The sequence below is a fragment of the Meriones unguiculatus genome, chromosome 12 (assembly GCF_030254825.1).
Source record: "Meriones unguiculatus strain TT.TT164.6M chromosome 12, Bangor_MerUng_6.1, whole genome shotgun sequence".
In the NCBI taxonomy this organism is placed as follows: domain Eukaryota; kingdom Metazoa; phylum Chordata; class Mammalia; order Rodentia; family Muridae; genus Meriones; species Meriones unguiculatus.
In genome coordinates, this window is record NC_083360.1 from 97,021,929 (window position 1) to 97,035,600 (window position 13,672).

The 13,672-nt window shown below is 42.1% G+C and overlaps 1 protein-coding gene across 3 annotated transcripts in view; it reads left to right on the forward strand.

Annotated features, from left to right (window-relative positions):
- The first annotated feature begins 3,706 nt into the window (after window positions 1-3,706).
- Window positions 3,707-13,672, forward strand: part of Sanbr (SANT and BTB domain regulator of CSR) — a 49,505-nt gene continuing 39,539 nt past the window's right edge. For 2 of the 3 annotated variants that reach the window (XM_060365148.1, XM_021626621.2), the window contains exons 1-4: window positions 5,670-5,799; window positions 8,117-8,275; window positions 9,761-9,947; window positions 11,646-11,739. In XM_060365148.1, the coding sequence (XP_060221131.1) occupies window positions 8,126-8,275; window positions 9,761-9,947; window positions 11,646-11,739 (431 nt within the window). In that variant the 5' untranslated portion in view covers window positions 5,670-5,799; window positions 8,117-8,125. Of the gene's footprint in view, window positions 3,808-5,669; window positions 5,800-8,116; window positions 8,276-9,760; window positions 9,948-11,645; window positions 11,740-13,672 lie in introns of those variants that run through there. The other variant, XM_060365147.1, reaches the window with a different exon arrangement.

Genomic DNA, 13,672 nt, shown 5'->3' on the forward strand with positions numbered 1-13,672 from the left:
CATATAGATCTCATTAGGAAAGGGAAATAGGGTAGATAGTTATGGATGACAATGGGGCCTGGAATGGGAAGATCTAATGGGGAAACCAAGAGAGACAGCTAAAATTAAGGGCCATTTGAGTAGTACTGAAACCTAATACAGCAGAACTTCCTAAAATACACACATATATGAAGGTGATCTAAATGAGACCACCAAACTGGAGAGACAGCCCCAACTGGCCATCTCGTGTCATTAAGTTTCTAGTCCTGGGATTAAGTATCATCTAATTGAGTTCAAATGGGCCCATGGGAATCCACAAACAGCCCAGGCTGTTGCCAAAACTGTAGGTTGCTCTCCACAAACTGACAGCAAGGCCCCATTGCTGAAGACAACACCTACATTACTCATTGCACATGGAGAAGTCAAGCTGATGCCTACATAGAGCCTTCATCCCTGTGTCTAGTGTCTTTGGTACAGGAATGTACTCTGCATGCTACCAAAAGAGAAACCTAAACACCAAGCCAGCCACAAACCCTCTTGTAGACAATGGTGTCCTGAACGAAAGATAAGCTATTTTAATGGTGGCAAAAAGCTTGTGGGAGTAACCAGCCAGTATCTCCACAAGACAGAACCCACATACAGAACTGCTCAGTTGACCAAGAACCTGAGATTATAGCCCACGGGCCTAGAATAAAACCAACCACTGTTCTGAGAGAGAGAGAGAGAGAGAGAGAGAGAGAGAGAGAGAGAGAGAGAAAAGTTTTGGATTTTCTTAATTTAATTTAATTTTGTGTACACTAGTGTTAAGGTGTCAGATCCCTTGGAAGTGGTATTACAGACAGTTGTGAGCTGCCATGTGGGTGCTGGGAATTGAACCCGGGTCCTAGGGAAGGGAAGGGAAGGGAAGGGAAGGGAAGGGAAGGGAAGGGAAGGGAAGGGAAGGGAAGGGAAGGGAAGGGAAGGGAAGAAGCCATGTCTCCAGTCCCAAGTTTTGTTTGTTTTTTAAAGAACTATTATTCTATTATTTTTTAAGTCACAGTCAAAGGACTCCTAATGACATTTTGCTATACTCATTTTTAAAGAACTATTATTATTTTTTAAGTCACAGTCAAAGGACTCCTAATGACATTTTGCTATGCTCAGCCATCAGAGAAGCTTGTTGCTCTTGCAGCAGACAGGAACAAATGCAGAGACAGACATTAGGCAAAGGGAGAGAGACAGACACAGACAGACAGACAGACCTGGGAACACTCAGCCCTAAGGGAGATCACTCCCCTCAGGGCTGGTGGTATGCTATGGAAGAGGAAGTACAAAGACTGTGAATGCCAGGGTGGAAGACACCTAGAAAACAAGTACATATTTTGGTACATATTTTTAAATGTTCCACACAGGGTGGGCTTCCTTTATTTCATGCATTCACTTGACAAACGAGCCCTTCACCAGTCTGGTAACTAAAACCTGGTTGTCGTGAAGCTCCACTGATTTAAGCTCCTCTTAAATCAGTGGGTCAAGCACATAAGAACTCGCAGAGACTGAAGCCGCAAGCACAGGGCCTGCATGGATCTGCGCTGGGTCCTCAGTGCATTTATCATGGCTTCCAGTTTAGTGTTTTTATGGGATTCCTGAGGATGTGAACAAGTAAGTCTGTTTCTTGTGCCTTCTCTTGGCCTCGTTTCCTTCTGTTTGTTTGTTTTGTCCAATTCAGCAGTGTTAATTTTTGTTTTATATTTTATTATTTAAAAAAAAGAAGAACTGGGGCTGGAGAGATGGCTCAGAGGTTAAGAGCACTGGCTGCTCTTTCAGAGGTCCTGAGTTCAACCACATGGTGGCTCACAGCCATCTATAATGATATCTGGTGCCCTCTTCTGGGCCTGCAAGTGTATATGCAGACAGAACATTGTATATATAATAAAAGAAATAAATCTTAAAAAAAAAAAAAGAAAGAAAAAGAAAACCACACTTAATTAAAAAAAATAATAACTGGGGGAGGGGCGGCTGGAGAGATGGCTCAGCGGTTAAGAGCACTGTCTGACCTCTGTTCTTCCAGAGGTCCTGAGTTCAATTCCCAGCAACCACGTGGTGGCTCCCAAACATCTATACTGGGATCTGAATCTCCTGGCGTGCAGGTGTATATGCAGACACAGCACTCAAAAAAAAACAAAAAACAAAAAAAAAACCTGTATAAACCTATATGTAAGTTGTATAAACCTACCACAGTGACTAAGCTAGGTAATAGATGCACACTTGGTACATATTTTTAAATGTTCCACACAGGGTGGGCTTCCTTTATTTCATGCATTCACTTGACAAACGAGCCCTTCACCAGTCTGGTAACTAAAACCTGGTTGTCGTGAAGCTCCACAAGCCGGGAACTTGGCATGGGTAGCGGACTGTGCCGGCAGCTCCCTACCTCAGCCGCCGTGAAGCAGAGCTGGTGCTAGAAAGGGGATAGTCTTTTGGCCTCTGTGAGGGGTTGCCAGCCAGAGTGCTAGTGTGACCCAAATGTTGGCGTGGCTTACCTGCCCAGGTCACTCGGAGGCTAGATGGGCAGCCACGAAGCTCAGGCTTAAGGCGCACCCATGCTCGCCTAAGAACAAAGACCAGGCCCATTAGCCCCCAGCAGGAAGACTGTGAGTCTCTGCAAAATGAGCACAGGGCTTCACTGAAGCTGCTCAAAGCTGCTCTCTCTGCTTGCAAACTGACTTATTAATGGACACGGTTTTGGTTGAATCTTTCCAAAACCAAGGAGTGATCACATTCTAGCCTCTAATCCACTTTCTTCAGTGCTCTGAGATTGACAATCAGCCTTCCAAGTTTAACACGAATGTCATTTTCCACACTATCTGAGCAGTCACGAGCTTTCCAGTTTACGGTATGTTTTAACAGCCAGCCAACGCCCTATCCTAGCTCGTACATACACTTTCTGTTCTACGTAAGCAGCTTATGCCGAAATGACGGGCAAGGAAAGAGTGTCTCCATTCTTTTAATTCGAGCTCCCTTTCTCTCCCACCTATCCCTCTTGTGCACCCTCTCCCGTCGGTCATCTGAGATCAAGCACGCAGGATCCAGTTGCTAAGAGACAGGACGCTGAGAAGGTGGGGACGCTGCACTGCGACAGGCCCGGGACCAGAGGCCGGAGGGGGCAGGGGCAGGGGCAGGGGCAGGGGCAGGCGCAGGCGAGGCGGTGGGCGGTGCTCCGGGGCGGCGGCACCCGCCCACCCGCAGGAGCTCCTCGGTCATTGGGCCGTCCGCGGCGGCGCTGGCCGACGATTGGCCCGCCGCACCGGCCGTCGCTCCGCCCCCCGGCACGCGCGCGGGGCGGCCAGCTCGCGGGCGCGGGCGGGTGCGGCCGCCTCAGCCGGGCTCGCGCGCCGGGCGGGTGGGGCGCGGGCGGTGCCGGCCGCTGCGGGAGACGCGGGTGCGGTGAGGGCCGTCGCGGCCCTGAGGGGGTGAGGGACGCCGAGCACCCGCCCGGGAGGCGGAGGCGGGCCAGGCCGGGAGCGCCGCCGCCCCATCCCGCCGGGCGGGCCGCGCGGGCCCGGAAGCCCGCGGACGCCCGGGCGCAGCCCGCCGCCCGGTCCCGCCGCCGCCCGCAGCCGCTCCCGCCCTCGCGCTGCGGCCGGAGCTCAGCCTCGGCCGCCCGGCTCCCGCCCTCGCCGCCCCCGCCAGCCTCCGTCCGGACCCTTTGTCTGCCCCGTCCAGCCCGCGCCCGCAGTCGGCGTCCACGCCGCGGAAGCCGGTCCCCGAGGTCGCGCCGCGCAGGAGCCCCGGGCTCGGACGGGCGGCGATGTTACGTCCTTCGGAACCGGAGCCAACCGCCTACTTCAGGTCGTGGTCCAGGGTCAGGAAGGCTGCCCCGCTCGGGATGGGTCGGCGGTGACAGCTCCCCCTCCTGTGCCACAGGCCCTCCACCTGCCCGGTGTCCCCCTCCTTCCACTCCTGCCTCTGCCCAGGGAAAAAATCAGGAGCCGCTTTTTCAGTGAAGAATGAAAAGGCAGATACCCATGCATGCGAATAAGCGAAAATATGAAAATAAGTTAGGTTCTTTAAAAGTGTAGTATGTTAAACAATGGAATTTTCAGATTTTGGTAGATACTGTCAGGCCTTAAACGCTTTGAAAGTATGGTATTTTATCGTGCATGAGCAGATAATTTTGAGCTTCAGATATTTTCTTTTGATGATAGTTTTTTAAATATGTTTTCCAGAATGACATGCATGCACCAGCTGTCCTGAGAGACTGTATGTTTTACTAAAGATTACTTGTCAGTGCTTTCCCTTTCATACCTGTAGTCAGGCCCTAAAGCATATGTTCTCATAGATTAATTTAACATTAATTTAATGTTCTCATAATTAATTTTATACAATACTTTTTCCCTTGATTGGAAAAATTCAGTTGTATCAACAGAAAAAAAATTACACCTAAATTACTTAAATCATCCATACACATGAAGAAATGGATATCATATTGAAAAAAAGGCTTTTTTTTTTAAAGATTTATTTATTTACCATTTATACAATATCCTGCCTGCATGTGTGCCTGCAGGCCAGAAGAAAGCACCAGATCTCACTATAGATGGTTGTGAGCCACCATGTGGGTGCTGGGAATTGAACTGAGGACCTTTGAAGAACAGCCGGTGCTCTTAGCCTCTGAGCCACCTCTCCAGTCCTTGAAAAGAGTTTTTAAGAATTTGATGGAGACAACGTTCTTGAAATTTTCAGAGCTGGAGATTTAGCTCAGTGGTAAAGTACACTTCAACACCACCCCCCCTTACTACCCCCTCATCCCTACCCCCACCCCTGCCAAAGAAAAGGATTTTTAATTAATTTTTTTTCTGGAAGTTAAAACAAAAAAGCAGCATACAAGGGGTCTTTGTCTTGAATTCTCCCGTAGACTGTTTTCTTGCTTTTTCTCTTTGCTAGGGGTCAACCCGGGGCCTTACACATTAGGCAAGGATGGCACCCACCACTCATCTACATTCCCAGATTAAGTTTCCATATTTCTTTTTGTACAGTGTGGATACTTACATATTCACATAAGTTATGAATCTTCAACTTGGAATGGGTTCCACAAGATACATTTAAAGTTGAAACTTTAAGGCTTTGTGACTTTATTAAGTCAGCAAACATTTTTTGGAACTATCTGCTTTGCTGGTCATTCTTCTGATGAATTAAAGATAAAAGGCCCAGCCTAAGCTGAGTGTGTCAGTATACACCTGGAATCCCTAACCCCGAGGCAGGAGGATCATGAGTTAGAAGCCAGCCTAGGCTACAAAACAAGACCCTACCCCAGGTGGTAAAACGAAGTTCTATGCTAGGCAATACTTTCTAAGTGATTCGACTAATTCTTGAAAAAACTTCTGTCAATTATTGGCCAAAGTAAGATAAGAAAAAAATAATTGCCATATTAAATTATCTTAAAAGCAGTTATTCTTTTCCTTATAGCTGAAACAGTCGGAGCCCCTGGTTACACTGCTAGAGATGGTAAAGCTGTGTAAGTAGTCTGAGGCCACGTTATCCCTTTTATTGGCAGCAGACTTCACTTTATGGTTTGTTACCTTTTTGAATCTCAGGAATGCTACCGTGACCGCCATAAACTCCAGTCCTCACCCTGTCGGGTGCCACTTCCCATCTAGAGTAATGCCCATCCTGGAAATACGGAAGCTACCGACTCTTTTGCCTTTGTTTTGCAGATGAGGACATTGAGACACAGATTATTTGAACTAGATAATATCTGAATGTTAGAATGAGGATGCAGAGTTGGACAGTTTGACCTCAGATTCTATACTTGTAATTACTACACTGTACTGGTCCTGAAATAAGGTACATCGCTGGAAGCTGTGATTTTAGAACGCTTAATGTTTTTTGTGTTTCTTTTGCGTTTTAGATTTCTTAATTTTTATTTTATGTGTGTGTTTGCTTGTTTGCATGTATCTGTGTGCACCATATACATGTCTAGTGCCCGTGAAGGGTGGGCAAGGTCATTATAGCCCTGTGACTGGAGTCATTTATGGACAGTTGTAAGAAACCACTTGGGTGCTGGGCACCAAACCCAGGTCTTGCTCAGTAGCAAGGACTACTCTGAGCTGTCGCTTCTCAGTTTTTGTGCAGACACATAGAAGTATGCTGTGTTGGCTGCTGTTTGATGTCCTATGGCAGGGCTTCATTTAAACGACTCCCTGGTGCTCCTGGCTGGCTCTGCATTTCCACTGCAGTGTGGTGTTCTAAAGTCACAATCTTTTGTCTTTACGTGTCAGCTCTCATTATATTATTATAGTATCTTCAGAGCACCTTCACAAAGCGATCCCTCTCATTCTCTCTGCACTGTCAGTCATAAGGCTTTTAGTCTGCATGTGATGCTAAAACTCAAACAGAGAGACCTTCAGGCTCTGGGCACACTGCTCTTGCTTTTTCTCTTTGCTAGGGGTCAGTGATCTTTGCCCTACATTATGCCATAGTTTACAATAAAGCAGCTTATTTTTTCAAGTGGTATTCCTAACCTAGAAACTAACGACAGTTAAACTATGAACATGACTAGCCATAAACCTTCATCAGCATGTTCTACAGTTTTTTTGTTCCAACGTCAGCTATAACGCCTGACACGGAATGGAGTATTCATAAATGCTTAAATAAAATAGTGTGCCTCAACTCCACTGACATAAAGAGCTGCCTAAAATATTTTACCTTGGGATAGGTAGTTTCTTTTTCTTTTCTTTCTTTTGTTTTCTGTTAGTTTCCTTTTCTTTTTTATCAGCTCTTATCAGGAGCCAAAGCTTTCACAGTTGTTTCATTGAAATACATAACTGGTTTTACAATCTATTAAGAGTCTGTCCTTAAAAAACAAAAACAAAAACAAACAAAAAAAACACAACGCTTTCAGTCACTGAGACGAGCCACAGCCCGGTGCTGGCCAAGAACTGCTTCCACATTTGGTTAATAAAGATGCCAGCTTGAAAGGCCAAAATAAAAAAAAAAAAATTTAAAAAAGAGTCTGTCCTTTCCCATCCTAAACCATCATTTCCAACTCACTACCTCTCTGTTACATAGAATGGAAAAAGCATGGATTTGGATTGAAGTTTGAAGCTTTGCTCTGTATCTTATTAGATCTATGGCACTGAGTAAATTACTTAACTCCTCCAAACGTGTTTCCTCATGTTGTAAATTGGGACACGCTCCTCTTTCATAGCAAGCACAGGCTCCTCTGCCTCCGTGGTGTGGCTACATTTTGGCTGTTGGTTTTTCTGCCAGGGTATCATCAGGTCAATTTCACATTAGAAGATAAGTGCTGAAAAAGAACTTTGAAAGAGCAGTTGTATCAAACATAGAGAAACAACACTTCTTTATAGTTAATGGTAATGTTACAGTAGCCACAGACACATTAGCTGCTATGCTAAGTTGCCAGGCTGCTTCATTTCATTATGTCTGTGCAAGTTCCCTATGCTCACCCATGGTACATTGTTTGTACCATGAACTCAGGGAAAAACAGGAGGGAATGATTTAGGAACAAAATGGAATTATAATTCTTTTAGCAAGCTGCAGGTTTTGATTCACTGTTTGATTACATTATCTATGAACCAGGAAGGCTTAGTGCATTTCTAGGGAAAGAAAGTATATTCAACTTTTCCTGAACATTTTATTTGGAAAAAAGTTAACATAGAGCAAAGACCAAAAAAAAAAAAACATTGTGATAAACACCCAAATGCCTGTCACCTGGAGTTCGCCAAGCTGGCAGTGGTGGGGCATGCCTTTAAACCCAGCTCTTAGGAGACAGAGGCAGGTAGATCGCTGAGAGTTTGAGGCCAGAGTGCTCTAAAAGTGAGTTCCAGGACAGCCAGGGCTACATAGAGAAACCCTTTCTCAAAACAATCAAACGACAAGCAAAAAAGCAATTCTGCACTTGTATTGCATATTTAATCCATCTGTCCTTATATGTACCCATCTTTCATGTCATAATCTCAAAGCTTTTATGTTTGAAGAGATTTCGGATGGATATTCTGTGTTTGTTTTTGGTCAGTTTTTATTTTTTTTCTTTATATAGTAACAGGTAATTTTTTAGGAATGGACTATAACTAGTCTACAATTACAATATTCTGGTGAGTTCTGAATTTCAGATGTAAATAAGACTTTTCTCTATTTCTAGCTCTAAAAGATGAGTCGTGGATATCAAGAAAACAATAATTTTCTGAATAATAATAACCAAATGGTATTGGATATGATCCTTTATCCATTGATTGGAATCCCCCAGACCATCAACTGGGAAACTGTGGCAAGGCTTGTGCCTGGATTAACACCTAAAGAGGTAGGTAACAATGCCGCAGATATCTCCTAAAACACAAAATAACAGCACCAACACTTTAACTCAGGATCTCCCCCCCCCCCATGTGGGATTTAAACATCTGGTGAAATAACATGCAGGGTTTTTTTCTATATTTAATTTATGTGTATATGAATGCTTTTGTCTTCATGTGTTTCTGTGCACCTCATTCATGCAGTGCTTAAGGAGACCAGAAGAGGGCATCACATCCTCTGGAACCTTAGTTTAATCCAGCACTTGGGAGGCAGAGGCAAACTGTGAGTTTGAGGCCAGTCAGTAGAGCAAGTTCCAGGACAGCCAGGGCTACACAGAGAAACCCTGTTTCAATAAATAAATAATTGTTTTTTTTTTTAAATACCCATCACTCAGGAAAAAAAAAGACAAAAGTAGAGAAGGAACTTAGTGGAGGAAAAAATGAATTAGTGCTAAGAGAAGGCAAATAATGTAAGAACACAGGCTGGCTTCAAACTCAGGTCTACCTACCTCTGCCTCCCAAGTGCTGGGATTAAAGGCATGTACTGTCACCATCCTGCTGGGATGAACATTTAAAGTATTTCTTGGTATAAGTTAAATTATAAGGAGAAAAGCAGATGGGCTCCAAAATACTGATAAGTTTACTCATCTTGATAACATTGTTGACTTTATTAATTTTCTTTTTATTTTATTTATTATTTATACAGTATTCTGCCTGCATATACACCTGCACACCAGAAGAGGGCACCAGATCTCATTGTAGGTGGTTGCGAGCCACCATGTGGTTGCTGGGAATTGAACTCAGGACCTCTTTAAGAGCAGCCAGTGTTCTAAAACCTGAGCCATCTCTCCAGCACCGACTATTAATTTTAAACTCAGAATCAAACTTAAGTTTAAGAATTTTATAGGGGGCTGGAGAGATGGCTCAGAGGTTAAGGACACTTGCTGTTCTTCCAAAGGTCCTGAGTTCAATTCCCAGCAACCACATGGTGGCTAGCAACCATCTATAGTAAGGTCTGCTGTGCAGGCAAAATGTTGTATAAATAATAAATAAATCTTTAAAAAAAAAAGAATTTTATAGGGAAAACATAGAGCTTTGTGATTGGTGCCTGAACACTAGTTTGAGAATCACAGACCTTAACTTTTCTTTTGTGTTTGTGTGTGTGTGTTTTATATGAAATTTTACAACATAACTCATGCTGCATTATCTCTGTCTTAACCTCTAAAATGTTGGGATTATAAGAGTGTGCCACCATATCTGGAACTCACTGTGTAGCCCAGGCTGGCCTAGAACTCTGAAGCACACCCTGCTTCAGCCTCTAGAGAACTGTGCTTTGGAGTTTTTTGGTGGTTTTTTGTCGTTGTTGTTGTTTTGTTTTTTGTTTTTGATGAGCACAGGAAGTACCATTCTGGCATTTTGTACAAAGTAGTTTTGTTTGTTTGGGTTTCTGGTTTGTTTGTTTTAACCTCCATTTTTGCCATTTTATGTCATTGCAGTGTGTGAAAAGGTTTGATGAACTGAAGAGCAGCGGCAGCTCTCCTGTTGACAATCAGTATAACCCTTTAATGGCTGCTGGAGAGGGTCCTGTTGAGACGTTAGCCACCTACATTAAATCTTCACTTCTGGACACTCAAGGAGATATTCAAGAGACACCAGTTGATCAAGACACAGTTTCCAAAGCAGGTAAGGTGGTAAAATGAAATGCACTTCTTGTCCTTGTGAAAAAAACTACATTTTGTACATCTAGTCATCCTTCCTTTATTTGTTTAAAGGCTAATTCAAACACTTGTGTAAAACTCTGCTAGTATTTTCATCTTTGTCAGTGTTAAAAATTCTCCTTGTCTTTGTTGTTCCTCAAAAATCTTAACTGTGAATATAGGCTGAGTAACATTTCATAACACAATGTTAACTATACTTTATCTACTCCTGTGTGTCAACCCGGTTTTTCACATATTGTTTACTTATAATAATATAAATATAATATTGTGATTGGTGTTTACTTATAATAATATATAATATATTATTATATTATTTTATATTATATATTATATATGACAATGTAAACATACTGTTTATAATTTTTTGTGTGTTTTGGATAAAGGGTGTCGTGTCACCCAGACTGGATGTGAATTCACTATGTAGTTGAGAATGAGCTGCTCCCCATCTCCCACGTGCTTGCCAAATGACACCCAGCTTATGCAGTGCTGGGGTATGTCGACATACTTGATAAGCCTTCTACCAACAGGACTGCATTCCTAGTCTTCATTTATGTGTTTTAAATGGACTTGGCAGACATTTTGGTAGCAAATTTCTATGTCATTTTTCTCTCTTCTTCTTTGTGTATTACACTTAAAGTGTAATAGATTTTTCTTCTTCCACAACTAAAAGTCAAGTTGTGAGTCGAGCTGTATTTACTTTTTAGGTGTTTGGGTTTTTTTGTTTGTTTGTTTTTTTATGCAGCCTGGCTGGCCTCAAACTTGTTATGTAGCTGAGGATAACCTTGACCCCCTGATCTTCTTTAGTGCTAGGATAAAGGCATGCACCACCATGCTTGGCCACTTTTAATTTTTATTTTATTTATTTGTCTGTCTATTTGTTTTGAGATAGGATCTCTCTTATATAGCCGTAGCTGTCCTGGAACTTACTGTGTAAACCAGACTGCTCTAGAAGTCACAGAGATCCACTTACCACTGCCTCCCCAACTGCTGGGATTTTAAAAAGGAAAACATTTAGAGAAATTTGCTCATCTCTTACATCATCTTTTTTTTTTTTTATGGATAATCTTTACTGCAGTTAACAGATATACAAGTGACACAGCGACAAGGTTGAAGAGCTGTTTTCTAGATGGCTCAGAGGTTAAGAGCGCTGGTTGCTCTTGCAGAGGTCCTGAGCTCAATTCCCAGCACCCACATGAAGACTCACAATTGTCTATAATGAGATCTGGTGCCCTCTTCGGGCATGTATGTAGAATACTGTATATACAATAAACAAACAAATAAACAATTTTTAAAAAGAAAGCACAGGCTCTAGAGGCCCGAGAATGAGTTACTTTGATTTCAGCAGCAGTCAACATATTGAAGTAGAAATTCACTTCGGGAAGAAGAGACTGTGCTGAGCTTTTGCGTCCTTGACTTAGTTTGTAATACTAATTACAGTCTTTTGAAAATGTTCACTGCAACATTAGCAGTTACAGCTCATTTCCTACTGTTACTTTATATGCTTTACAATATTAATATTAAAGAGGAATGCCACCTGACGAATACCAGCTTCACTGCCTTGGAAACCATGTGTTTACCGTGTTGCCATTCCATAAGTAGACCGGTTCTCAGCTGGAAATGCTAACTACCCCTTCTTTTTTATATGTCTGTTTTTGTATTGAAGGAAGACATAGTATAGCTTCCACAAGGAATTGCTCTTCGGAAAGTGAAAATTGTACTGCTCGTAATGCTGGAGAAGAGACTGGAGAATCTGAAGGGTAGGAGGCTGGTTGTTTGCTAGATGAGATTTAATACTGACATTACCTGACTGTGAAAGCACGTGCTTGGTCGTTATGTACGTCAGTTGCCGTTCGTTAAGGGTTTAAATTACATAGTTGTGTAAACTGTGGGTTCAGATTCATCTGTACACAAACAACAAAAACAACTTAGTACCTAACAGTTGTGTTGTTTGTAAGTTTTGGAGGATTTTTCTATTCTTAAAAATTAATTGACATATTCTTAAAAATTAGAAATAATATCTGTTAACATTTTAAAGTAAATTTCAATGCTCAAAGAAAAATATCTAAGTAAGTAGTTCTTGAACTTTATTAATAAGATTAGATGTGTATTTTAGAACTATTTGAATATAATTGCTATATAAATACTTAAAAATCAGAATGTATTTCAGTATGCTTCAAGTTGATACTTTGTATTATTCTGTATATTTCTTATACAGTAAATTGCATGCATAATAAATGTTTACTTGTTTTGACAAATAGTATACCATATAACTATCACCCAATGAGTATACAAAATATTTTTGACATCTCTAAAATTTCATTCCCGCCCATCTAGTTTTGGTAGATAACAGCTTTATTAATATAGTTCGCCTACCACAAAATTCATGTACCAGGGTCCCTCCCTTTCTTCCTGGTGTGGAGGACTAACCGGGCACAGCACATGCTGGGGAAGCACTCAGCCTCGGAGCTGCTCTCTGCAGCCCCTGTCAGTTTACTGTGAGTCAGAGTCCAGTCAGCATTCCCAGGCTAGCCTTGAGAGCATTCCCAAGCTAGCCTTGAACTTGTGCTTTCCCTCTCCACAGTCAAGAGTGTGCCATGGTGAACGTGCCACAGAAGCAACTGTAGTGACCAAATGTTAATTGGTAGGAATCCGTTTCAGGCTTGGCAACGAGCACTCTTTCCGCTGAGCCATCTTGATGGCCCTCTTTTGATTTTGGTAGAACATTGATTAGAATACTTTTTCTCATATTTTAACTTTATTATATTTGGAATTTGTAAAATTGAATTAAGCACAAAGCAATTCACATTTGTGTACATTATTTCTGCCCTTATGTAAAGGCATGAAGTGCATTACACTGTTTTGTTTGTGTCTGTGTATTCTGTCTGTCTGTGTGAAGGTGCATGTGTGAACACCAGAAGACAGCCTTGGTGTCATCCCGTTTGTTTGTTTGTTTGTTTGTTTGTTTGTTTGTTGAGATGGCTTCTGAGTCCTTGGCTAGGCTAGATGTGGCCAAGTCCTAATCCTCCCAGCTCTGCAGTTACAAGGCATGTCAGCATATTGTGTTTTCTCAAGTGGGTTCTGGGAATTCAGCTCCATGGACTGAGCTGTACCCTACCCCTACTTTTTCATTTTAGTTGACTTTTGCATTTTTGACACAGGATCTCACTGTGTAGCCCAGGATGGCCTGGTACTCACTGTATAGTACAGACTGGCCTTCGGCTCATGGCATTACTACCACTCCAGGTTCCTGGGCCCTAGGATTACAGGACACAGGAACTGCCAAACCTAGCAAAATGTATCACTTTCAAAGAAGGTAAATTCAAGGAGTGTGTAATTTTTGGAGCAAGCTTTTCAGATGCATTTTTTAAACCTACTAAATTATTTTAAGTATGTAAATAAGCACATAGTCTTAAGAATTTTTGTAACTGTACTCATCAATATATATTTCATAAATGTCTGGGTCCAAATTGTGTTGATGCTAAAAATAGATGAGTAAGTGATACTGGTTTTTATTTTGATTCTTCAAGGAACCATTTTAGATATTTTTTTCTTTTTCAAAGGTGTAAAGATGTTAGTCATTACACAAGAATTAGAGTCTATTATTGTTCTTTGGGAGTTGAAACTTGAACAATAAAATTGAACCTGTGTAAAGTATTATTCCTTTAAAACAATATTTATAAATTTTTATTA